This window comes from Marmota flaviventris, chromosome 6 (genome assembly GCF_047511675.1).
Source record: "Marmota flaviventris isolate mMarFla1 chromosome 6, mMarFla1.hap1, whole genome shotgun sequence".
NCBI classification, from domain to species: Eukaryota; Metazoa; Chordata; class Mammalia; order Rodentia; family Sciuridae; genus Marmota; species Marmota flaviventris.
In genome coordinates, this window is record NC_092503.1 from 148,817,844 (window position 1) to 148,844,191 (window position 26,348).

General features: G+C 47.7%; 1 protein-coding gene across 7 annotated transcripts in view; it reads left to right on the forward strand.

Moving 5' to 3' along the window:
• The window catches only part of Jarid2 (jumonji and AT-rich interaction domain containing 2), a 224,639-nt gene that overhangs the window by 109,420 nt on the left and 88,871 nt on the right, over positions 1-26,348 (forward strand). For 5 of the 7 annotated variants that reach the window (XM_071613699.1, XM_071613701.1, XM_027948185.3 and 2 more), the window contains one exon: positions 112-247. In XM_071613699.1, coding sequence (XP_071469800.1) covers positions 112-247 — 136 coding nt within the window. Of the gene's footprint in view, positions 1-111; positions 248-270; positions 367-26,348 lie in introns of those variants that run through there. The other 2 variants (XM_071613704.1, XM_071613703.1) reach the window with 2 other exon arrangements.

The following is a 26,348-nucleotide window of genomic DNA, read 5'->3' on the forward strand; positions in this document are numbered from 1 at the left end:
GGTCCTGGTCACATGGTATTTGTTTGGAATACAATTTTAAAGTCTTGTGAGTATTTGTTGGCTTGCTTGTTACTAACTCTCTCCTTCCCTGTCTTTGCTGTGTTTCCCCAGGATGACAGTGATGGGATTCCCTGGTCAGAAGAACGGGTGGTACGCAAAGTCCTTTATTTGTCTCTGAAGGAGTTCAAGAATGCCCAGAAGCGCCAGCACGGGGAAGGCATTGCTGGGAGCCTGAAAGGGGTGAATGGTGAGTTGGTGCTCGCTGGAGTTGGACGTCACCTCTGCGCACAGCCTCGGTTCTGAATCGTGTTCTGGCAGCGTGGGTTTTGACTGAGGCTGAGCACCCCAGGGCAGTTGGTAGGCTGTGTGAGTATGTATTGTGGATATGCTGTTGGGTTTACAGGTTTGGACTTATGTCCCTTTATGCAGTGCAAGGTAGGACGGACAAGGTGCCTTCGTCTGTTTGTCGTGGTAGAACGCGGAGCCTGTCTTGTAGCTGTTTCTAGGTTATCTTAGTACCCAAGTATGTGCACAGACCCTTGGATTTTCCTGCAGAGCTGTGCAGCCTTAGTTCTTACCACATTTGTTTAAGGAACTATCCTAAATTTATTGCCATCCCTGGGTGCAGTGGCCTGGAATCCCTGTGTTCCTGGAAGTGTCCTCTTCCTGCATAGTCATCCAGCAAATCCCTGATACCTGGAAGGAAACTTGCTCCCTTCTGAATTTTTTATGAATCCCACTTTATCAGGATTCCTACGTGTTTTTTTTTTTTTTTTAAAGTTGCACATGGGCACAATACTTTTATTTTTATGTAATGCTGAGGATCAAACCTGTTGCCTCACACATACCAAGAAAGTGCTCCACCACTGAACTACAACCCTAGCCCCAGGATTCCTATGATTTTGATGAGCTCATCTGAAAACAGGACAGACATTTGACTCATGTTTCTGCTTCAGAGATAAGCCATAGTCTCCTGTGCATGAATTTATAGGTAATATCTGAATAGTCTGAGCTCCATTTTGTCCTTGGTCATGGGCAAGGAGAGGAGGAAACCCTGTTTCTTTTTTCTTTAACCTTTGGTTCTGGTCATGGGAAAGGCATCACACGTGGGGTGCTTGTCGGAAGTTCACCTATGGGTTCCAGTGTCTTTCTTGCCTGCTTCACTTGTAGGTGAGTTGTCTGGCAGTGTTTTTAGACAGGGCCTGTTGGCTGACCTGCTTCTGGAGTTCACCCAGGTTGCTTTACTCTTTTTTGGTACTAGGAATTGAACCCAAGGGGTGCTTCATTACTGAGCCACATCCCCAGCCCCCTTTTGAGTCTGGCTCTTGCTACATGACTTAGGGCCTCACTAAGTTGGCCCCAAACTTGCTGCCTCCTGCTTCAGCCTCTGGAGTTGATGGGATTATGTGCATGCACCACCTCGTTTGCTTCGGCTCTTCATTCAGTGTTCTTCCACGATTGCCTGGCTTGAAAGACCTCTGCGCCCTGGGTTTTCTTCCTTATGTAATGTGACGGGCTTTTGAAGGTCGACCATGCTGGCTGCAGCCACTCTGCCATGTGTGTTACATGCTCTGCCCCTGTCCGCCAGTCATCTGAGCCAGTGTGTATGGGAAAGGCCCATACACAAAGCAGAATAAGTTTCAGAATCCTTTGCTATAAGCATACAATTTGGACCACCATGTTGTATTTTCCTGAAGGGACCTTTTTTTTGTGTAGTCTCCTGTAGACGGCAGCCCTCTCCATTCCTCACCTGTAACATACTAATCTCTAAGCCTGTGGCTGTTGGGAACACCTAGTGTAATAGTTTCTTGTTATTGCTTCACATTGCACACACCATTCTGCCTTGTTAGATGCACTGAGTTAGGTGCACTGAGTTCCAGAGCACTAGCTGCTGAGGTTTTTTTATCTATCTCACAGTATGTGAAGATGTGCCTCCCTCCTACCCCTCAGGAGGGTGATGCCTTAGTGCCTCTTCAAATTGGATAGTGAAAGAGCAGCCCCTCCTTTCTTACCTGGGAGGCACCAGGTGTTAGGAGAAAGTAGCCAGTTATCCAGGATTTAGTAATAGTGGAATCTGAGCGAGCAAAAACTTACTCACTGGAGAAGCAGCCTGTGCTACTTGCCAGTTGGCCAAATTTAGCTTTGACTTTGTTTGGGGGCTTGATGAGACTGGAAGAAATTCTAAGAAAAGTTGGGGAACAGATCTCAATTGGGATCACAGACTTGGTTCCTGTACTGCCTTCATGGCAAGAGGTTGGAGTTTGTCATGTTGTTTACTTTTCACCCTGATAAGAATTGCTTGTTTTAAAAACAAAAACACAGTTGCTGAGGCGTGGGCTGCTGGTGGGATGGCTGTGAGTGTTTCCTGGTTCCTGTAGGTGTCTGTGCAGGCAGCTTCCCAAGGACACCTTTTGGGGAGGGAGGGTTACTGTGCATATCCGATTCCTGTAGCCATTCATTGTTGCTTTAAACTGAAGAATCTTGAACTTGCTTCAGAAGTTAAGAATCTTAAAGGCAGCTATTTGTGGAAATATGCTTTCTTTGGTAGAGTTACTAGGAAGCAGGGATGCAGGATGGGCACTGTGGGGCACCCTCTTCTGTGGGTGCCCTTATCTGCTGTGTGGTTGAGGTCCCAACAATGCTGAAGCACTGGGGAACCTCCAAGGCTTTTGTGGGCTGGGAAGTGTGGGCGCAAGGTGAATGGTGGTTCCAGGCTGTGAGTTTGGATGGTGCTGTTGGCCCCCATGTGTATCCCATCCCGTAGGAAAAGCCTAGTCCTCAAGGCCGCATGGAGCCAGATGGTAAGTGATGGGGGAGAGGAAGGCAACAGCGATGAAGTCATGCAAGGTGTACGGGTTTGGTTTAAAGAGTTGGAGTTAGTCAGCCCCCTTCAGATTCCTTTTCAAAGATTAAAACAATTCCATTGGTCCAGCTTGCCAAGAAATGTGGCAGGGGGGAAAGGCAGGGCTGTCCCTGGGAGGTGACTCTCAGCTTAAAGTGTGCATTCCTAGGTGAGAGTCAGAGCTGGGTTGGCGCTGGCAGCCTTGGCCTCCATTCCTGCCTGTTCAGGCTTTTTAATGTGGAACTTCAGGCCGGGCTGGGCCTCCGAGAGCCCTGGCATTTTTGTGTCTAATCTGAATAAAGTGGCCTTGTGAATATTGTATGTAGTAGTGACATTAATTGCTCAAGCCACACAGGTATTTTTTCACAGCAGCAAAATTGGAACTGTTACAACCCAAGCCTTTGAGTCCGTGTGCAGTTTACAACACAGAACCAGTGGAGTGACACTGAGTCTCAAACTAAAGTTTTAGAATAAGGTGTATATTCTTTTTACCCTGTTCCCCTTGCCCCTCTCCCCTCCAAAAAAAAAAAAAAATTTAAATTGATGTTTCTGGACTATTGGTTCCTGGAAAAATTCAGGCTTTTTATTATTTTGCTTAACAATGGCATAATTTTTACCTCATTTAAAAACAAATTGCCACACCCTCTGCTCCATCGCTGGCATGCTGGTGTAATGAGCCAGCTGCCCTTTGCCCTTACAGTTTTTCAGAGGGCATTGGGTGTCTGGAGTCTGTTAATGGCCAACACACAGTGCAGCTTGTATCTGCGCGGCTGGGCTCGGCCTGCCCGTTTCTGCAGGCCTGGTGGAGTAGTACTAGCCCTGGCAGATGCTAGGTAGTAGAGGGATCTCATTTTTTATGTCATAAAATCCATGCTTGCCATCAGTCTTGCTTTGGTGCTTCTGAGCTGACAAGGAATGATATTTGTGCCTTAGTACAAGTAGCAAATGGGAGTCTTGAACAGCCTCCTGGGTTGTCTGCAGAATTCGAAGCCATTATTGCAGCTCCTTGGCTATTGCTGGGCTTAGGGGCGAGGCGGTACCAAGATTTGCTGATTGTGGGCCTTCTGTCTACTTCCTGCTGTAGATAATGCCACTTTTTTCTGACTGTAATAAAAGACAAAAGCTTTGGAAAGGACTGGCAGAGGCTGAGACCTTGGCCACTCTTTGAGGGCCCTTGGCCCGCAGGGGCTGAAATTAGGGACATTTAAATAATAACATGCTACACAAATAATGAGCATGCATAATTACACAGTAAGAGAGGGGAGCTATTAGCTGTATTTGAATTTCATTTGCTTCCTATAAATGTCATCTCAGATCAGCCAGCCCTTTGGCCAGTGGAGCAGTGTTCAGTGGATTTAAGAGGACTTGGATCCTTTTGTTCAGAGTCTCATCCAGGCAGGAGTTGTGGTAGCTAACCTTGTTGTTCTTGCTGTTTACCGGTTTTTGTTCTAGTGCTTTAGCTGTATCCTACTCATTTAATTAGAACAAACCCTGCAGATGAGGAATCTATACAGCAAGAGCCGATTAGTTAGCAGTGTGGCTCTGCAGCCAGGAACTGGCAGAGCGAGGCTGCAAACCCAGCTTCCTGGATTAGAGCTCCCACGTGTTTAATCACCACTGAGATAAATAGAAGCAATTTTGGAACCTTTTATAAAGACGGGATTCCAAAAACAAGAATTTGTAGGAGGACTTTAAAAAAAATAATAGCAGTTTCTTTTGAAGGAGATAAGTGAAATTGTTCATTGGGAAAAAGACCTCAGGAAGCAGTGGTAAGTATTTATTAGAGTGAGCTTGTTTCTGGGCTTTATTATAGCTTGTAATGGAATTGATAGAGGGGATCAGAAAATCGCATTCCTCATTTTTTACCCTCCCCACTCTTCACAGGCACATGGAAGTGTTATTTCTTTCCCTTTCTTCACCTGGAAATTTGTATATTTCATACGGTTGTCGATCTGCAGACTGGAAATCACAGGCGGGGCCTTGGACTTTTGGGCAGCCGCTGCCAATTGGAGGAGCTGAGGACCAATGTTGGAAGTGGGGCTCCAGGGGGGCTGTTCTCTGAACCTGGGGGGGGGGGGCGTCATGAGATTTTGGATTCCTTTCCAAATCATGCAGTGTTTCTTGGGTTCACCCCTTTAAAGTTTATTTTTCACCAGATGCTCATGACCCGTGAGTCAGAACCAAAAAGGACATATTGTCTGGTTAGTGGCATTTTGTTCCTGGATCCGGTTGGCAGTGAAGGCCCAGATTGTGTGGTGCATGGCTACCTGTCTTCAGCCAAGGGTCAACTCTCCCTTCTGCCTTGCCTGGTAACTTTCAGCTCCAGCTGTTTGAAAGGTGGTCCCTGTTTGTACAGGAAGTACCTTTTTCCTTCTGAAGAGAGGGACTCATCCCTGCAGATCCGAGAGTGGATGGTGTGTGTACCAAGGTGGCTGCCATCCTCCGTAGGCCGTGGGGGGGACCTGCAGCTGCAGCTTGGCTACTTGGTGGAGGTACCTCTCCCTGGTGTCCCCTGATGTGTGAGACATATTCTGTCCGCAGGAAAGCTGACTGGAAGGAAGGGAGGATTCACCTTGTTGGAAACAACTTAAACTTCCCCTTTGTTTAAAAACAAAAGCTTGGGTGTTTTTGTTAAGGCTGAATCCCTTTCCTGTGGTAACAGTTTATAACCTAAGTAGATGGGGCATTTCTGGATAGAACTTGCATTTGCTAAGGTCAAGTTGCTTATTTTGGAGGAGTCCTGATAACCTCATTTTGTCTTAAGATATCATTATGTGATACACCATGATGTGTCAACAAGGAGAAACTACCAGTTATGATGTGTGCCATCTTAATGGTGAGATGTTTCCTAATTTCAGAGGTTGACATTTTAACATGAGAAAAATATGTGTGACTTATAGTAAGTGAAGCAGGAACAATCATTTTAAAATCAAACAGAGGCGTGGGTGTGTTTGCACAGTGACTTGGGAGGCTGTGGCAGGAGGATTGCAAGTTCAAGACCAGTCTTAGCAAGTTAGCGAGGGCCTGTCTTAAATGAATGAAGGGCTGGGGGCGTGCCTCAGTGGTTGAGCACCCCTGGGTCTAACCTCTGGACCAAACCAAACCAAACACGCCCAGAGGTATGTGTATGTGCTGGATGGAGGCCAGCAGGGAGTGAGTGGGGACAAAGGCCCATTAGTGAGCTACCAGGACAAGCTGTCAGAGGTATGGGAGCTTTCCTGAGCAGAGGGTGTTAGTGACAGACTTTGAGACCAGGAAATAGACGTTGGTCCATTGGGACAGGGGTTTGTAGTGGCAGGTTTCTGTGGTGGGCATGTGCAGTGGTCTGGCATCAAGGGAGTGGTGTGCAAAATGAAGGATTGTTGGAGCAGGAATGATCTTTTTAGAGGTGTGAGGTCACATTCCTTTTTACATGGGGATGGTACATGGTGAACAGCTTCCGTAGGAGGAGTGGATCATTGGGAAGACGGATCGGAACAAAAAATCCAATTAAAATGACAGGCCACCATGTATGGCTGCTGGCACACACCTCATGGATGGCGGTGCCCATGGAGGTGGCTTGCTTCCTTCTGGTCATGTGCTCAGACCCACTGGCCTGTCATTTCTCTCAGCCTAGATCTCTGTGCATCTCTAAGCATAGTTCCACCTTCCTGCTGATTTCATTTTCATTGTCTTGGACTGCTTCAGTAGAAGGGATGCACCTACCACCTGGAGAGTAGCGTCCCTCATGGTGGAGTGCCTGGGTGGGGACGAGGTTGGGCCTGTGTGGGCCTGAGTTCAGTCCTGGGCTGTGCCTGTTCTTCAGAAGCTTGAAGCCCCACCTGCAGTGCGTGCCGAAGGCAGGAGACTAGAAGTCAACGGTTCTGGAATTCTGTTTAAAGCCAGGGTTCCTGCTGGCCAGGGCTTTCTGTCTCCAGGCAGCCTCTCCCTTTGTGCGCTGAATAGTTCCACTCCCCTCTGCATGTGTCACCCTGGAGATTGTCGCTCCTTTCTTCACCATTGGTGCCTTTCCCCAACACGGCTGCTTCTCCCAAAAGAACACAAACCCTCCCTCTGACCTCGTGCTACCTTACCCCTCCCTGCCTGACCGTTTCCTAAGTGGTCTGTCTGCGTGGGATACTGATGTCCACATCTTCAGCCCTCTCCTCCCGTTATCTTTCGAATTGCTGTAGCCAGGCCACTTACCAAGACCTTAATGTGTGTTGGCAGCGTTTGCCTGGGTTGCACCACACCTTGATGTCCAGAGCAAGTTTCCCTCCCTGCGGGGTTCAGCTGCCCATCCAGCTGCCGTTGACAGGATTGAACATCTCCCAGACTCCAGCCAAGACTCCAGCCTTGCGTGCCCACCTGCCTGTCTTCTGTAGTTTCTTCCCAGGCGTCTGAAGATACGGTGTCTCACTGCTGCTTGTCTACTGCCTCCCCTGTCTCCACCCCCACTCCCACCCGGTCCATTCTGTTCAGCCCACCAGATCACCCGGGCCTGCTGTTCGTGTTGCCATGGTGACCTCTGCTCTGTGCGGTCACTATGGCCTTCTCATGCCCTCTCAGCTCCGGCCTCAGTGTCCTCCCCCGCCCCCCAAATCTCCCAAGCATCATACTTTAACATTCTAAAATGGTCCAGCTCCTGCCCTGACTCTGGAGCCCCTCCTAACGTGACAGGAATGCTGCCTCACCTTGCCACCTGATGTGGCCCTGTGTTCCTCTGGACTCGCCGTGCCACGCCTGTTCTGGCTTCTTGCTATTCCAGATATGCCCGTGTGTCCTCGTTAGCTCTCGCCGACCCTTTCCTCTAGACTTCTCTCCCTCCCTCGTGGATCTCTGCGACTTCCATTTCAGGTTCCCGTTTAAATGTCCTTCCTGAAAATTCCTCCTCGAGCCACTTGGTGAAAGTGACGACCCCCCCCCCCCCCCAGCACTTTCACTCTTCACCTTGCACGTCTTTCAGGGAAGGGCCCGTGTGCTGAGGCTGTGAGTCCTGCCAGGAGGGCTGCTTTGGTAGGCCGCGGTGCAGCTGCGTGGTGTGGGGCAGAGAGCACACGGCTCCGCAGCCCTGTCCCCACCACCTTCCCAGGCAGCAGACGGGCTGCTCCAGGGGATTGAGCGTCTGCCAACGGGGGCTCTGCACTTCATTTTGGTCATGTTCACGTCTGGATACCCAGCAGGGGTCCCCAGTTTTATTTTCTTTGTCACCACTGGGCATGTGGCCTTTCAGTTGTGATATCAAAGATTCTTCGAACGTGGTCACCTTTGTCTCACACTGAACCACATTTGTTGAATGTTGAAGTAGAAGGTATGTTGCCTGGTAGTTTAAATTACAGTTGATCTTTTAGTAACTAAAAGTGAGTTACCTCTTCTGATTCCCCTAACTTTAGTCTCATAACACAACAGGTACTTTACTAACATAGTTTTCTAAGGTTAATTAAAGGAGCCCGGTGTCAAGCAGCTTCCTCATGCCCCCTGGCTGGGTCAGGTCAGGGTTCATACCCCAAAGTCAGTCTCCACATCTTGCTGGGTGTTTAATGGAGGAACCCTCCACCCGTCATAGTAACAGTTGGAGGGGTCCTGACAAGTGCATCAGCGTGTGAGTGGAGATGAGGTGCTGCTCTATCACCATAGAAGACTGCCTCTGCCAGTCATTCATGTCCTGAAAGTATGTACTTGGGATTTTTGAACATGGCTGTCCCTCTTTTTTTTTCCTTTTGTTTGGGGGGGAGGGTTCTGGGGATTGAACTTGGGGGTACTTGACAACTGAGTTACATCCCCAGCCCTATTTTGAATTTTATTTAGAGACTGGGCCTCACTGAATTGCTTAGCACCTTGTTTTTGCTGAGGCTGTCTTTGAACTCATGATCCTCCTGCCTCAGCCTCCCCAGCTGCTGGGATTTCAGACGTAATCCACCTGGCTGGCTGTCCCTCTTGGAGGAGCTTTTTTGATGACACGTGTGTTGGCAGCGTTTGCCCGGGTTGCACCACACAGTTGAGAGTGTTGAGGGCTGGGTGTGCTACAAGGCCAGGTGTGTCGTCCCTCCTGAAGCTGCTTCCTGGGCATTGAGCCGTGTTGCAGTACAGCCCGCACAGTTAGACGTGGCATGCCGCATGGTTTGGAATGGTCGTTGAGGTCCAGAGCGGTGGGCTTGGGACAGCCTGGGTTCCGGATCCTCCCACCTACTGCCATTCTCTGGTCGTGCATTAGTCAGCACTGGTTGTGAGCTTGTGAACTTCGGGAACACTTAGCGTGGGTGTACTTGAAAAATTTCTGAATTGGGGTCTTAGAAATTGCTTTCCCCCAAGGACACTGTAAAGGGACATCCATCCATAGGTCTTGCGCCTTGCCTGCTAATTCATGTGTTTTCTGTTGGATTCCTGTCGGGTCCAGTATTGGCCTGTTGGTCCTGAGGATGCAGGGATGAGTGGAGCAGTGTGAGAGGGTTGATAGTGATTTTCTTGTGGCTGGGTTGAAGTATGCGTTAGTCAGCTTGGGTCACCACGACAAATACCATAGTGTGGTGGCTTAAACAACAGGAATTCAGTTCTCTGTCTGAGAGGCTTTAGATCCAAGCCAGCAAGCCTATGGTGTGTCTTCCTCTTCCTTCAATCCTGGCAGACCCTGTCCATGTGACCTCATTTAACTCCCAATTCTTCTGCATGGGCCCTTCCTTTAAGTAACCATCACAAAAGTAGAATTAGACCAGTGGGGCTTGGAGATGGTAACAGTTTTATTTCATTTCACACTTAGATGAAATTAATTTCCATGTTAACCTGAGTTGTGTTCTCTGGGCTCATGTGGTCTTGGAACTTTTTCCTTGTGAGTCAAGAAGCCCTAAGTCTGTTGGCTTTGAGGAGTCGTCGTTCCTCTACGTTGGACGGAGTTAAACTTGGACATTGCTTACTGAGTCCCTGTGTTTATGAAGCTGTGGGGATTAGCCAGTCCCCTAGAGACCCAGTCACATGCAAGAAGAGCAGGCGTAGAGGCAGGGTAGCCAAAGATCTGAAGGGGCCCAGGGTTTGCCAGCACTTGATGAGTGAGGTGTGTTTGGAAGGAACTTTCTATATGAGGTGATTTGAGGGCAAGTGACAGTTTTGTTTGGGCCTCTGAGGCTGAGTGAATCATTTTTGGCATACAGAGATGCCTCTCATTTGCCTGGGTGTCTGCAGGCCTGGGTAAGGAAGGGGAGATTTCCATTATCACATGCAGAAAGGGCAAAGCCCCTGTGGGGTCACCAGATAGGCCTGCGACCAGCCAGCGGTGACCTGCTTAAGAACAGGATTTGCTTATCTGTGTTCATTCTTGTAAAATGATGATGCGGCCCACCAGAGAAAGGCCTCATGTGTTTTTTAGGTCTGACCCATTTCATGCTTTGAACTCTGTGATGTGTGTATTGATGGGGCTTTAATTACCTTCAGAATTGCCACAATGGAGTCGTGCCGTTCTGCTGTGCTTGTGAATTTCTGGGATCCCATTTCCCTCACATTCAGAGGGCCGTTTACTTAGCTTTTGGAAATACCCTGTTATTACTGGACCACATTAAATGTGAGTCCTGTATGGTGTATCTTTAAAGCCAGCAGAGTGATTACTAGATACGCTTTTTTGGAAATTACCCTTCAGTCCAGAAATCCCTTAATTTACAGTTTATTTCTTAATCTCACCTGCTGCCAAATCTCTTCTGTCCCCCCAGCTATTTCTGTAGTCTTGGGATGTGTCTGCGGATTCCCATATGGAGCTTTTTCATACCTTCCTTCCCAAAGACCATAAAACCACTGAGCCCCTCTTGAGGAGTGGCAGGCTGAGACGGCGAGCAGGACCTGGATTCCAGCCTCAGGCCTGCCCAGGGAGAGCCCTGGACAGCACAGCCCGGCTACTGTACCCTCTGCTCCCTGCAGCCTAGGGAGTGCTAGCTCCGTAGCTTCCCACCCTGTCCTTTCCCTACACTGTCCCCTGATCCGTTCCTGGTGTTCTTGTCACTCACAATTTGGATCTAATTGCTGATTCGGCTCTTTGAAGGGAGAACAAGGTCTTTATTTGGGAATCACGTACTCTGTCGCTTCTGGCCCTCCTTCCTTGTGGTCGGGGTTTTCTCCAGGGGGTCCTCTGTGTTAAGAGTGGCATCTTGCCTCCTGCTGCAGTGAATCTGGGGGTAGAGCGCTCCTCTTGCACGCTTGAGGCCCCGGGTCCCATTCCTCGCACTGCCAAAAACAATGCATGGTGGTGATTCTAGAAGGTCTTCAGACCCTCTTTAGATGGGATTAGGGCAGAAGCTACGCCAGTGGAGATAACTTCTGGTCCATCCTGTTGGGCCTCTGGAGGTCAGTATGGCAGATTTGTCCCTGATGCGAGTTGCCTGGCTATTCCCCAGTGGCTTTACCCTGTTCTCACCTTCAGACCATTTTGGTTCCAGTGTCATTTGAAAAGGACATTTCCAGTTTGCGCAGTGGGAAAGTGTTCCAGAGTTTTAAAGGGTGACCTGGAAGGCTCTCAGCTGGCACTTTCTGAATCCCTCTGAGGAAAATGTTGGCACACTCTCCACCCCTGTGCCAGAACCCTCCTTATAAATGGAGAAGCCGAAGTCACAAAGCCATGCACTGGGTGAGGCTGGACCCGGGGGAATTGACAGTGTCTGTGTCCCCAGTTTCAAGAGCCCTTTGGGTCCACTTCCTGCCACTGAACATGGACATACTGAATGATGATTATGACATCCCGCATGATGATTATGACATCCCGCCTGCTTCCTCAACTAGAAAGCCTTTATCCAAATAACAGGTTTTATTTTTCATCCTGAATAACTTTAATAATTTCACTGCTTTATTTCAACAAGTATTTCACCTTCTGATAGGGAAAGTGGGCGACCAGCAGCCTCCTCTCCCCCTTTTCAGGGGCAGGGTGCTGTGACAAGGGCAGCAGGGAGGGGCGGGACCTATTGCCCTGTTTGTCACTGTCTCTCGCCTGAGTTGCTGTGTGGGAATGGGGCCTGAGGTTTCCATCTTCCTCCGCTGTCTGTTGGCAGAACCTGCAGCCACCTCCACCAGGGCTGGAGAAGGCTGTGGGAGTAGGAAGCCACCCAAGGGAGAGTGCCACCCCACCCCCGCCCCTCCTTACACCACTGCACACCACACACCCAGGCCAAGCCAAGGTGTCCTCTCTATCTTGTCCATGCTGGGCTGCCCCCATTTGGGGCTGCTAGCCCTCTGGGGTCTCCACGTGGAAAAATTCCAAGGGAGTGGGTGAATATTGCCATCAAGTGGCTGCTCCCGGTAGTGGATGGAGCATGCCGAGGCTGTTTCTTGGCCCCTCTGCACAACAGCCAAGCCCCAGAGTACTTTGTGTCTAGGGGATTGCTTAGTCAGTCTTTGGGTGGATGGGGGTTCAGAAAGCATTGGTGAGGCCCCACACTGCACCTTCTCATGCGAATGGATTGTAGGTAACTGAAGGCAGGCTCAGCTGGAGCTGTCTGAGCCCAGGGCCCCAGAGCTGTGCATACAGCATCTAGAGGTTCAAGGGAGACTGGCACTCACCCGCTGCCAGCCCGTGACCACCACAGGCCCCCCTGCCCTCTGGACATTGTGAGATGGTTTTGTTAGCCCTACAGAGGGATGTTCTCAGCACATTTGAAAGAAAGGACTTGCTGCTGTTTTTTCCCATCCCTTCTGTATAAATGGGGCATATTCCTTTGAGTTGGCTTTATTAGGATTAATAAGATGATTTATTTGAATGAAGTTCTTGGTACCTAACAGTGTGAATTGCCGTTGAGGTTCTAGGTGTACCTTACCTAATTACTTTCTGTAAAAGCTCTAGCTGGGTCATGCAGCAGAGCACTGAGGAATTAAAGTGGGTTTGCTCCGTTTCCTACCTCTACTCCTGGGCTTTGCTCCAGGATGTCACTGAGCTCGGCCCGGCTGGCTGCTGCTTCCCTGGCAGGTGACCCTCGGTGGTGTTGGTGAGAGCTCCCTGGTCGGAATGTGGTGGTAGTGGGTTTGCCTTGGTGTGGTCCTCCCACTCCCTACAGTGCCTGATGCTGAGCCTGGGTTTCCAAGCTGGCTCAGGGTGTATGAAGGGGCAGCTGTGCTTGTCCTGTGCAGGGAAGAGGCCACTGTCAGGCAGAGGGAGCAAGTGACAGGAGACTGTCAGAGATGAAAGCCCCAAGTCAGGGCCTGTGTACTTTCAACAGCTCTTTAGAAGTGGAAGGGGTTATGTTGTGAAACCATTCACACTGCAATCTGTCAGATCATATTAAACCAGAATTCCTGGATTCTAGCCATTTCAAGCAATATTGAACACATCAAAAATTTGATGTGTTGGAATGAACACTGACTCAGGATCAGATCTTAATTTTTATTCTGCCAGTAACTGAGCACAGGTTGAGTGTCCCTTAGAGATCCTTTTAGGATTAGAAGTCTTTTCAGATTCCTGATTCATTGGAATTTTGGGACATTTGCACAGACTTTGCTGGTTGAATCATTTAATTGGAAAATTAGATAGCCACAGTGCTCCAAAATCTGAAACTCGGCTTCATGTTGGTGCTTGAAAGAGTTTGGAGTTTGGAGCAGTTTGGAGTTCCGATTTTCCTGTTGGAGATTTCTCAACCGTCTTCTGTGAGCAGATCATGCCTTCATGGACCTCCTGAGCAAAATGTCAGCCTTCGTCCTGTTTGGTTTGGTTTTATCAGTGAGTGGCGGCTATGTTTACGGCTCACTATGGTCTTCTCACTTTTGGTAGCTCTGCTGTGCTGTTGGGTCAGGAAACGTTTGGATGTTTTTGTGGAACACGGTGGCAGGTCATCTTGGAGCAAGTGTCCCATCATTGGCCTCTGTCCTGTGAAGGGACCCAGGTGGTGAGCCCAGAGTTAGGGGTGTGTGTTTAGCATGTCCTTAATGCTTGCAGCCTGCAGGTGGCAAGTGTGAGTCCCACTCAGCTTGAGTTCTAGTGGCACTTTGTCCTCGACTATTAGGTGGCAATTGCTGACTTTTGAAGCCTTCTATTACCTCAGGCCACATCAGGATGGCCTCTAAAATCATTTGGAATAAAACTCACCCTGTAGCCCTGGGCCGTGGTGCACGCCTGTAATCCCAGCTACTCGGGAGGCTGAAGCAGGAGGATTGCAAGTTTGAGGCCACCCTGGGCACCAGGAGGACCCTGTCTCACAAATAAAGGGCTGGAGTTGTAGCTCAGTGGTAGAGCACCCCTGGGTTCACTCCCCAGAGCCACCTCCACCCCCATATCCCCCCTTAGGTAATCAACTGGCAAACAGAAAGCTTTGCTACAGTTTTTAGTTTTTACTTTAGTTGCTGGCTACATTGGATCCAATGCGTTGTCCCTTCTCATCCACACACCAGCCCAACTGCCACCTTCACCACCTGCTGCTGTGTGGAGGGGGATTGGCTAGTGCTGTTCTGTTCCTCCTTTCCTTCACACTCTGCCTGCCCCCACTCCCCCAGGAGGAATCTCTTTTTGTATGACTTGCCCCTTTGGATGCATGACATGGGAAGCAGAGGGATTCTTGCAGCAGTGTCCCATTTGGTCTTGAGACAAAATGCATGCCAGTGCCATAGGTCAGCTGCCTGGCAGAACTTCCCAGAGGATGCAAACGCTCTTCATCTGCACCATCCTCTGTGACGTTCATTAGCTGCATGTGCTTCCTGAGCCTTTGAGGCCTGGCTGGTATGGTTGAGATGAGTTCTGCATTTCAGTTAATTTGAAATGAGAAGGCTACGGTGGATTGAGGCTGCCAAATGCAGCTCTGAAGACAGGGAGCGTGATGGTGGTGTTGCCCTGCTCTTTGTACCACTGCTCACGTCAGGAGGTCTTTCTAGATGGCCACTGTAGACCATTGCAGAAACCTCCCTCTGGGGTGTCCTAGTGATGGGTGCGTACCCGGTCTGTTCTGGCAAAGTGAAAGGCATCGTCTGTCATTTAAATGCCTTTTAGTGTTTTGTACAGTTGTGGAACACTTTGTCAACATCATGGAGAAATTATTTTGTCATTGGCTACTGCTTCTGGGTTGGCACACCCAGGTACATTTTTTGGGGGGGTGGTGGTATCATGTCAACTTTTTTCTTGTGCTATATTAGACAAGTTCAAGCTCATCTTAACAGAAAACCTCCCAGATTTCTGAAAATAATAAAAATCTCTGCTGCAGAGCATGATGTAAGTGATGTGGTATGTTCAGCACTGGGATTTAGGTTGCTCCTAGTCCTATCTGATGTGCAACTTTCAAAGAAGGTACCAGAAAGAACAGGGACCACATGGTTGACGGTGCTTATTGCTGTATTAGGACTTTTGGATGATTTCATTTTCCTAATGAGGATTACAGGTAATTTTGACTTTTACCTAGAATTTTAGAAGTGTGAATACTGTGAATACTTGTGCATCTTCCCCAATATCCAAAAGATATTGGGGAAGATGCACAAGAGCTTTAGATACAGAAGAAATTGGCTCCAAAACAAATAACTGAAAAATTGAAATCAGTAAAGGGGCTTTAAAAACAATCAAACAAAAAAAAAAAAAAAACAAAACAAAACTATGAATTGAACTCGGGTGCTTAACCATTGAGCTACATCCCCAGCCTTTTTGTATTTTAAATTTTGGGACAGGGTCTTGCTAACTTGCTGAGGCTGGCTTTGAACTTGGCTGTTGTCCTGCCCTGGCCTCCTGAGTTGCTAGGATGCCAACTCAGCTGGCACCACCGCACCTGGTGGGACTAGATAGCTTGAAAACATAATGCAGCATCAAAAACTTTTGAGTGTATATTTCACCTAAAATTTTGCATGTTTGATTCTTTTTTTTTTTTTTTTCCTGCCTTGGTTTTGAGCAGTGAGTGTAGGGAAATCGTGGGTTGTGGTTAAGTACATGAGAGATTAGCCTAATTTAAAAACAAACAAGGAATTCCTAGAAACATTCTCCTTTCTGGGAAGAAAATGTTGACCGAGGGATGTGGTGAATTGCAGGTGCATGGTGACATGGAACTGCCCGGTTAAAGTTGACTTAAGCTGATGAAGGCCCTCACACTGTCATGGAAGGGCAGCTTGGTCTCTCAGCAGTACTTTCGCACGTCAGTTATGTTGTATGGGCACAGTGCTGAGTTTTGAGGATTATGGTACTGAGCAAGACTTCCAGGACCCTGACAGGTGGGTAAACATTGCCTCCTGACCTTGTGTGGTTATATGAGAGCCCACCTACAGGGAGTCTGTGTCACTGAAAGCTGACCAGGAAGAGGAGCAGGAGACATGCACTGCATGTGCAGAGGCACCTATGACTGAGAGACCCAAACCAGCTATCCAGTGGCTTCCTGTGACCTCACTGTGTTCCAAAACCAAAGTATTTCTGTGTCAGCTCAGGACAGTAACATGGGAGAATTTGCTATTACTTTTTAAAAATGGACAGAATTTAAACCAGTAGTGAAAGAATCAATTAAAACAAGTGATCTTTGCATCTCAATTGTTCCTTAGTGTTAATTTATAGACATGAAATTACTGAATTTAATATTTATTTGCACCCATTGCCAGGTTGTTCGAATTATTTATCAGGGGCTGGGTGTGTAGCCTAGTATGCACAAAGAACTGGTTTCTATCCCTAGCACTGGAAAACAAAAACAAAATGTTATCGGTTTAGAACCACAGTAACAGTGGATTGAGAGGATCAGTTTGGTTAGAAACAGAATTTTGAAAAGGATTATCTGATCTTCAGTTGATCTGAGCAGCCTTTTAATGCTATTCCAGGGAAATGTTCCTTTGTTCATTATTTTTTCAGTAGATAAAATAATCATATTGTTGGTCTGGTTGAATTTTACTTTAGGCTTTTGAGTCAGCTTTTAAAAATATTCTTATAAAGGTTGATCATTGGGGCTGGTGTTGTGGCTCAGTGGTAGAGTGCTCGCCTAGCATGCACAAGGTACTGAGTTCGATCCTCAGCACCACATGTATGCAAAATGAAGATATTGTGTCCACCTAAAACTTAAGAATAAATATTTTTTTTAAAAAAAGGTTGATCATTTTCTTAGTGTCATTTCTGTGTGATGCTTTTAAAATCTATGGACTGAATCATTTTTAAAAATGTTTAATGCACTAATTAAAATCTATACTGAACAAAATTCTTGTGTTACTTGTGCCATTGCAGTCTTCGAATGCCACATACAGCTGACATGAAGTGCTTGTGGGGTGTTGCAGAACCCTTTTACTTGTCTGCAGTAGCCAGGATGGTCCTCACTTCCACTTAGAAGAGTAGGAAACTGAAGTGGAGAGTTTCGTGTTCTCCTTTTGTTCCCCGTTGGTGAGCGATATCAGGGTCTAAGTTGGCCATCTTGTTCTGGTGGCACTGTGTGTGCGGTGACCACGGAGCTTCTTTTTGTTTTTGTGGTTGGTGCTGGGGATGGAACCCAGGACCTCAAACTTGCAGGGCAAGTGCAGTGCCACCTATCTATCCTCCCAGCCTGCCACTAGGGTTTCCAGTGCAAGGTCCTGACCAAAGAAACCCACTTTGCTTTTTTTTACTCTTAAAAATCCATGTGGTGTGCTGACTTCTCTGATAGCCTTTAAATGTAGATGTCCTTGTTTAATTGTAGTGCTGTTTTGTTGCCTTTAACAGCCACATTAGGTTCACCAGTTTGTCACTTGACCCGATCACCCCACTGAATTCTTGTAATTATTGGTATTGTTTTATAATTGTACAGTGTGGCCCCGAAGTCGTACTGGCTATTGGGCCAGCCACATGTATTACACAGTTCAGCGCTGTCGGCGTTTCAGAAACCGTCGAGCCCTCTTGGAAGGAGTCCAAGACAGACTGCATGTGTACCTAATGCTGCTTGGTAGAGTGCCAGTGTATTAACTTTTATTTAAATAAAATTCTAACCAGTAATATTTATTATACTACTGTCAGAGCAATGTTTTTGGAAGTCAAATATTAACACGGTGGATCACTTTTCTCTGTTGGCTTTTATCACAACTATGTGATAATAATCAATACTATGTAATTTATCCCAAATAGCAAAAATATTATAATACATTCATCCAAGTTCCTCCCAGATGCTGCCTTGGGTGTTCAGATCCCTCCTGTATGATGGTGTGAGGACCTAGGTATCCTTCGAATCACATCTGGGAGGATTACTTAGTGACTACACTCCATTGTTTAGGAAATGACAAGAAAAAAAGTCTGTTTATTTCGGGTGCATCTTTTTTTTTCCCTCAAATATTGGTCTGGTTTTGGCAGAATCCACAGATGTGGAATCCTTGGACATGGGGCCAGCTGTGTGTGGCTTGCAGATGATCATCAAGACTTTTACACTGCCCCGTGCTGTTCTTGCATGAACCCACACCATTTTCCCTCTGGTTTATAATTAGCATTTTGGGAAAATTATTGTTAATTACATAGAACTCAAATATTGACATGCCACTTGGGTATGGAGTTGTGTAGGTAGCAAGGAATTAAAGCGCTTTTGGAGGCAGATCACAGGTGATAGAGCGTCCTCTTTGATTTCTGCAACTCCAGGGCTTGCTCTCCTTGCTTTCTGAGGGGTGTCCTAGCTCTCAATATAGGCTGACTTTTCTTTTTGGATACAGGAATTTAAAAATGATCTTATGCCTTAGGGCAGTGGTCTGAGTGGACTTGCCATGCTTGTTGAAGCCCCCCAGGTTGGTGGTGAGGAAGTGGTTGGGGAGCAAGGGTGAAGCTTGACTGTGGAAGAGCCAGTGTGTCACGGGATACCTGGGGGTTTAGACGGTAATGGCTGGAGGTAGCTGTGTACCTGGTGGGCTGCATAGAAATTCTCTGATATGAGACCTTTTCTGAAAACCTGATGGCTCCACCAGTGGCGTTTTGAGTAGTGTGTCTTGTCTCTGATCTCTTGAGTATAATGGAAGGTCTTTTTGGTGTTGCTGGGGATCAAACCCAACTAGATCCCCAGCCTTGTTTTTGTGACAGGGCCTCACCAAGTTGCTGAGGCTGGCCTTGAACTTGGGCTCCCTTGCCCCAGCATCCCAAATTGCTGAGATTACAGCTGTGCACCACCACACCCTCGTAGCAGCATTTAGAAATGACAGGGGTAGCATTGCTGATCTGCAAGCAGTAACTGATAACTGGAAACCAGCTTGCCCTTTAAGTTAAATATGTGAACATTTTTTATATCCATGGCTTTCCACTAATTCCACTGTCAGATGCACATTCAGGAGGGACTAGTGGGCACTTGAATTGCAACATGATGTATCATCATTAGAAGTAACAGAAAATGTTTAGATGCTCTTGAGCAAGAGAATAGAAATCGGGGAATAATCAAAACCCATCAGTTATGGGATATTAGAAGTACTCCATTATATTATAATAAAGATGAATGGCCTCGGGGTCAAAGTGAAGGTTGAGTGTTAATAGCCTAATGTTGAGCTGGTGAAACTCAAGTCTTATTGTGACTTTTTTGGTACATAGTGAAAAAGTTGCTATGTAGGCATACTTATTTGTGCTACAACATAATTGATGAAATGAGATTGCTGGGAGCACATAAGCATGTTGAAGGTTACATTTTAAGTCAGGGGTTCATGGTCAGTTTTTTTGGTAATTCTACCAAACTCTTATGCTATTTATCAGTGCTAGTTATCCCCCTAGTTATTTTGAACCCAGGGGAGTTTAGCCACTGAGCCATATCCCTAGCTCTTTTTATTTGTAATTTTCAGACAGGGTCTCACTGAATTACTGAGGTTGGCCTTGAACTTGTCATCCTCTTGCTTGTGCCTCTTATATTGCTGGGATTATAGGTGTGCACTATTAGGCCCAGCACAGGCTCCCCCTGCCCCTTTGTGTACCGGGAATGGAACCTAGAGTTTTTTAATCACAGAGCCACTCCCCAGCCCCCTAGGCCCCCTTTTACATTTTTTAATTCAGAGATGGGGTCTCAACAAGTTGTTGAGGCTGGCTTTGATCCTTCTGCCTCAGCCTACTGCTGCTGGGGTTACAGGCCTGCACCACTGCTCCTGGACAGATATTCTCCCCCGATACTGTCAATATTTAAGATTTACGGAACTTAGATAATAACTTTGTCATATGAAATTAGAATAAAGAAATAAGAGTTTCCAGACTCTCCTTCCTGCCCCAACAGCTGCACACAGGCCAGAGTGACACAGAGGACTGGGTTGCATATAGTTTAGGGAAGACTGATTATGTTTCTATCTTTAAATTTTTTTTTTTGTTGATGTGAAGAGAAGGAAGCAGGAAAGGTGCAGATACTCTGTGTTAATGTCTGGGGACACTTGTTGGTCAAGAGTGGCAACTGCGGATGTTAAGGAGAACTGGTATTCAGATTAGTATCTCAGGTTTCTGTTTTCTTACTAGCATAGTCAGAATACCTCCATGCATGCTCCTTTTCTAATTCTTTGCTTTGGTGGGAGCTCAAAGACACATCTCAGTAAAGGGAAAAGGAAAAAAGCCAAACAGCCATCCCATAAATGTCCTTTAATTTTCCCTGTGTCACTTAATGCTGCAGTGGGGCACATGCCAAAGGCTGTTCAATGTTTCAGGAAGACTGGGCACTGGCAAGGTCTGGCCTGTGCCTGCCCACGCTGGAAAAGATTGGAGAACAGGCCCCTTGCCTTCATAATGCCTTCGACCATTATGTTCTCTAGGGAACTGTGTCTTGAGGTTGTACCACAAGGACACTCAGATGCTCCAGCGCTCTTGAATGGCCTGTCTGTTGAGAGACAGGACCAAGCTCCGTGATTGTTAAGGACCAACCTTTCTTGAGCCACAGCTTCCTCATCTGTGAAGCAGGGAGATTGATCGAGAATAGCCCTAAAACCCGGTCTCTAATTCTGATTTTAGAATTGTGGATATCAAGTACTCTTTACAGAACCCATAAAGGTTTTTGTTTAAAAAAAAAAAAAAATCTGGCCCAGTGACTTGGGAAACTGGCGCTCCCTCCGTGAGCACTTGCTGGGCCCGTTACTCCCAGCAGAGCTAGCGGCTGCCTCTCCAGGGTTTTGCCAAGTTTACGTTAATGTGTATCAAGTAGTGGAACCCAGAAGGGGCTCATGAGATGGGCCAACAATGGGGGACAAGAAGCTAAACGATTAGTGAGGGGCGTCCCGTTGCCTTGCAGCTCCTTGAAGAGAACGCCCGGTGCCCTGTGGGTTCCCACAGGGCCCAGCTGCCACCTGCCCCTCCGGAGAGGGGCACAAAGGGAAGCATGCGGGTGTTGTTGAGCGTGTGTTTTGCGCATCGTCGTTGCCAGATGAAGTTCAGATGCTTCAAAAGAATTGACTTTTTAAAATCAAAAAAGGAGACGTGTCCCGCGTATCCGAGGCCAGTTGGATGCCTGCCCTTTTCACCCCTCTCAGCAGCTGCTGGGCCACAGAGCCTGTTTTGTGAAAGATCCTGCAGAAACAATGAGGGAAAACAGCTTCTGTTTGATTAGATTAGATCAATTTATGTGCCTCGGGGAGGGGTCTGGGCCCGGCTGGGGGAGGCGTCCCCGGCCCGCCGCCCTGCGCCTGGCCCTGCGCCTGCCCGCGCAGCGGTCACTGGGTGAGTCTCCAGCTCCGCAGTGGCTGGAACTGCGGAAGGGGGAGGGCGCGGGAGGCGGAGCGAGCCGAGAGATTTCTGCAGTCTGTCTGGAGAGCTGCCCAGGTTTCCCAGCCAGAAAAACAAATAAAAATAAATAAAAGGCAAGTGCTGAATGACACAGATTATGATATTAAAAAGGGATGCCATTGAAACTGTGCCCTGGATCCGCCGTTGGGGCGTGCGCGCTCCCGCGCATGCGGGGGTGGGTTGGGTAGTGCAGCGCCTGACAGGACGGGGACACAAGTGTGGACAATTAAACTGTGACTGTCCTCTCCCAGCTGTCCCCCTCTCTCCCGCGTGCCAGAAATGCTACCATTCGGATTTCTCTGCATTGCAGGTTAGGGACATGGCAGGATGATGAAAAAAGATAGATGCTCTTTTCCCCATTTTAATATATCAAAATGGGGTGGGGGAGAGGCAGCCAGCCGGGAGACCCCTCCTCTTTGGTGTTCGATTCCCTCCCAGGCACATAAATAACCTGCTCTGGGCTGTCTCCCCTCCCCCCCGGCTGCCGCCCGGCCCTCCTATTGCCGCGCGGAATCTGCACTGCCTGCCGCTTGCTTATTACGTACAGGGGAGGATTGTTGACAAGTGCCGGGAGCCTGCCTCACTGCGCTCTTCCTCCCTCCCTCCCTCTGTCCTTCTTCCTCTCTGTCTCTGCAATGATCCAGCTCTGAGGATGGCTGCTCCACGGGTCTGTCAGGTGCAGTTTTTGGTGGCTTATCTTGAGGAACCTGGGATAGAAGGTCTGTTCCTATAAATAAAATAAAACCCAAATAGCTGGAGATTCGTTTCAGGCTGGTATGGCTTTTGTTGGAGAAATAGGCCTTTGTGGGTTTCCCTGCTGGGGTCCTGATTAAATCCATTTTGGATGGCAAGGTGCTGTGTATGTGTATGCATACACACACATATATATGTGAGTAGTATGTGAAGTGTCGTGATTTGCTTAATATTAATGTTCTTTCAGCGTTGATATCCTCCCCAGGGGCAATGGTGGCTCCTGCAAAGGCACTGTGGAAATTTACAAGAGAATTAATGTCGCTCTTAAAGCATTAAGCTCTGTTGACCATTTTGGCCAAATCTGCAGTTTTAACCAGGCTCGTATGAATTTAGACATTTCTCTGGGGACTGAACGCCATCCAGCTATAGCTGATCCTTTATTTTATTACCAATTTATGTAATCATTTTCCAGCATTTAAAAATAGATGTTTGATTAAAATTAATTAGTTCATCCTCACCCTGGCTCTGGTTTCCTTTGTAAACAGCATGTTTGGTCTGATATCCTGTAATCCTTCCTTTTTCTGCCTCTCGTCTCCTTCTATTGAAAGGCGGAGGAAACTGAGGCACGTAGGTAGATGCCGCATCCTCAAGTGGTTCTGGATTAGACCTAAATGCTTTAAACTTGTGGGGGGGGTCTTCATTCTTTTCCCATATTTTGTGCATTCGTCCATATTTGCATTATCATGTACAAACATGTGTCAGGCACCTCCAATTTTTAGGTGCCTCAGATCTTTCAGATTCATGGCCACTTCCTGTAGCTCTGCTTCTGTGCTGCTTCCATTGTATTTCAGTATTGGAAAGATTGCTGCTCTGGGAGGGAGGCCGTAGGCCTCTCTGAACTTGTTTGCTGTCAGCAGGTTTTGTTTTGTTTTGTTTGGACTTAGAGCAGATCATTTGATCTTCTGTTAATTTATTCAGCTAAAAAGTGGGTGGGCAATCGGTGTATTTATGTGTAGTGGAGAAATGGGGAAACTGCTTTTCCTCCCAGTTCTGCTACCAGAAAAACATAACTTTGAACCTGGATGAGCTCTTTTGCATGGTGAAGGCAGCAGCCACAGAGGCTTTGAGGTGAGGGTGTAACAGTTAATTTATCCTCAAATTATGGTGTGGATCAGGACCCAAAGTATGTGGAATTTTGCCCATGTAGCACCACAGATTAGTACACAAACTGCTAACTTTATTATGGCTCTTGTTGATTGGAATTAAAGCCAGCTTTGCTTACCTTTGGAGAGCCTTGCTAACGTTGGAGAGGCAGATTCATTTGGTACCTTTGATTTGTGGGATAAATTTAATGATATGAAACTTTAAAGGTCCACACACACACACACACACACACCTTGTAATTACTTAAAGGTAGAATATCATTAGCTGCCTGTGAACATGCTGTGTATATGGAAATCTCCCTTTGAGGATTGCAAATTCCAGGATATGCAAAATCAAGTCTTGGCCTGTCAGTTTATCTGAACAGAAGGCTTTGAACACACTGGTCTCATTTGTGTGTTTTAAAAAAAATTCTCTAGCGTGCCCTTGTGTTTACCTGTGTCCCATAGACTCTCCAGTCCCCTGCTCTGCCATGATCCCATTGTTCTGCAGCTCATTTTCCACGCCAGCCAGAGCCCAGGACTGCCTTTTATGCACTTTACTTCTGAATATGGAAGGCAGCTTTCCAACCCCAGGCGGGCAGTCCAGGACCCTCTGTACTGTGGAGCCCTGTTAAGTAGCTGGGAATACTAAGGATCCACATTTTTGGTGATTCCTTTTAGCAAGGCTGTTTGGTTGACCCATTTGTCAGTGTAAAATTAAAAGGGTGTTGGGATGGTAGATGGACCTGGAGGAATTACCACCTGGGATAGTGGAGTCACACTGATGGCATGCAGCTGTGTTGGACATCACGTGGCGGAACATCATAGGGGTTTGCAATTCAGTCATTGTTGTTCAAGATGCTGGCCTTGCTTGCTTACTGTGAAAATCATGGTACTGCATGAAAAATGAAGGAAGCGGGGAAGTGCATAAGAAAGCACAGACCTTGACCCAAAGATGTAGGGGAATTTTGCCCAAAAGAGAGGTGAGCCGCTTGGTGAGGCCATTGGTTTAAATAGTGCCTGGGCTGGTCGATAAGTCTCTCCTGAAGACCACGACGACTCCTTCCTACTGGGGGATTTTTTCCCCCCCTTTTTTGGTACTGCATAAAGCTTATCTGTCACCTTTGCTGTGGTTTATAGTGACTGTTATTATTGGTGTTGGAGCCTCCCCATGAGGGGGAATGTTCTCTCCCTTTTGACTATTGGTCGGGATGTGGATAGGGGGTGTCTTGTTGGTAGGTGTTGTCCACTCATCCAGGGTGTCTGACGGCCAGAATTGTGCCCACTTTGGGCACCAATGATGTGCTCATGTGTCTCCTATGATGTGCTCATGTGTCTCCTACCTATAGTAAATGCTGAGGGCTTGTTCTTCTGTGGTTCATGGTGAGGGGATGCTTTGGGGGCCCGCTGGTTGCAGGCATCTGGCTGGATTCTGAAAACGGAGTTTTCCTGCCTACCCAGTGGCCCATGTGTTCTGTGGTAATGGTGGTCACTGTGTCGGGTTTTCAATGGACTCCTTCCCCCCCATAAGTGGGCATCAAGGAGGTTTAGATTTCCAGAGTTCATCTGTGGTCAGAGGGCTCTTGGGGGGATTAAGGATGTTTTTTAAAAAAGGCCCCTGATCTTTATAGCTACATATTTGTATTCTTGGGGTTGGGGGACAAAGGAATAAGACCGTGGCTTCCCCTGTAGTTTGTGTCTGCCTAGGGGGTGGGGGTTTCTGGTGGCATTCCCTTGACTGGAATGGGAGTCTCCATAGCTGATTTGAAATAGACAAAGGGGAGCCCCAGTGGGCCTGAGCGGCTGCTCTTGGAAGAGAAGAGCATCATTATTTTCTGTAATCTGAGGCATGCAGCCATTTTCACTTGTGCCTTGTTGACCATAAGTGTGCCACTGACGTCCTGTCTCCTCCTCATCATTTTGATGTCTGGTGTGCTGTTTCTGGGGAGCTGGAGGTGGCTGAGCTCTGGGCTTGGGGGGTGGGGGGGCATCTCTGTGACCTGCATGTGAACAGTTGGGGTTAATATCTACATTCACGGTGACCCTGTGAAGTGGGCCCTGCATCAGCGTGCCTGCACTGTCTGCAGACAATTCTATTTCTCTTTGAAAGTCTGAACGTGGGCTTTATTTTTCTCTAGTAATGGCGGCAAACCGTGTGCTTTGGTCGCCTCACGGAGGGTCCTACACCAACCCAGAGGCGGCTTTTTCTTATGATTTTCTTTCCAACTCTGAAGTGTCGCATGCGCATACATACGCACGCGTGTACACACACACACACACACACACACACCACTGAGAAATTGCTGCTGAAAATGAAAGCTCTTTGGATGCTTGTCTGTTTAATATGTAATGTGATACCTTGTCTCACAGTGACAGGGTGACAGACGGCACTGGCTCTGTAACACCAAATCACCTTTTGTGCATGTCTTCTACAACAAAGCCAAATGCATGGACTCTGCCTATTATGCTAATAAGTTTGGTGTGCTCCAGATGTTTGAGGGGCACTGGGACAGCTTCAAAGCCCTCCCTGTTTCCCTTTCTCTTTAACCCTTCTTTCATTGTTCCTGTTGGTGGAGGAGAGGCATTGGCTTTCCCTTTGGTTTTGTGTTCTCTTGAATGGGAAACTGGTGGGGGAGACCGATGACCCGGATTTATCTAAAACATTATAAAGTTATAAGGACTGCATCCCCCTCAACCTCAAGGAGTTCCTTCTGTCTGAATGTTGGGGTTCTGAATCTAGGGTTCTCACCGACTGCTTTGCAGGTTCCTTAGCAGACTCCCTCTGGCCCTCTCTCACCTGGTTCCCACCTGGTTCATGTCAGGGAGCCGTGCACACCAGCCTGCAGCCCTTTTTGCTGCTCTGGACTCCACTAGAAGCTTGTTGGGTCACGTGTGCTCCTGCACCTCGGAAGCCTTTTCATTTGTGCTGATCTGGGAGACTGGGCAAATGGCTCCTGCATCCACAGAGCCCTTGGTGTCCAGCTTCTGTCGCGTTTGTTTTCCTGGGGGTTTGTCTACGCGCCGTGATGTGGTGGCCAAGTGGAGTCTGAGCCATTACACGGTGCTCCTGTCCGCTGATGGTGTCTAGCAGGGGTTGCAGGCACAGTCCCCA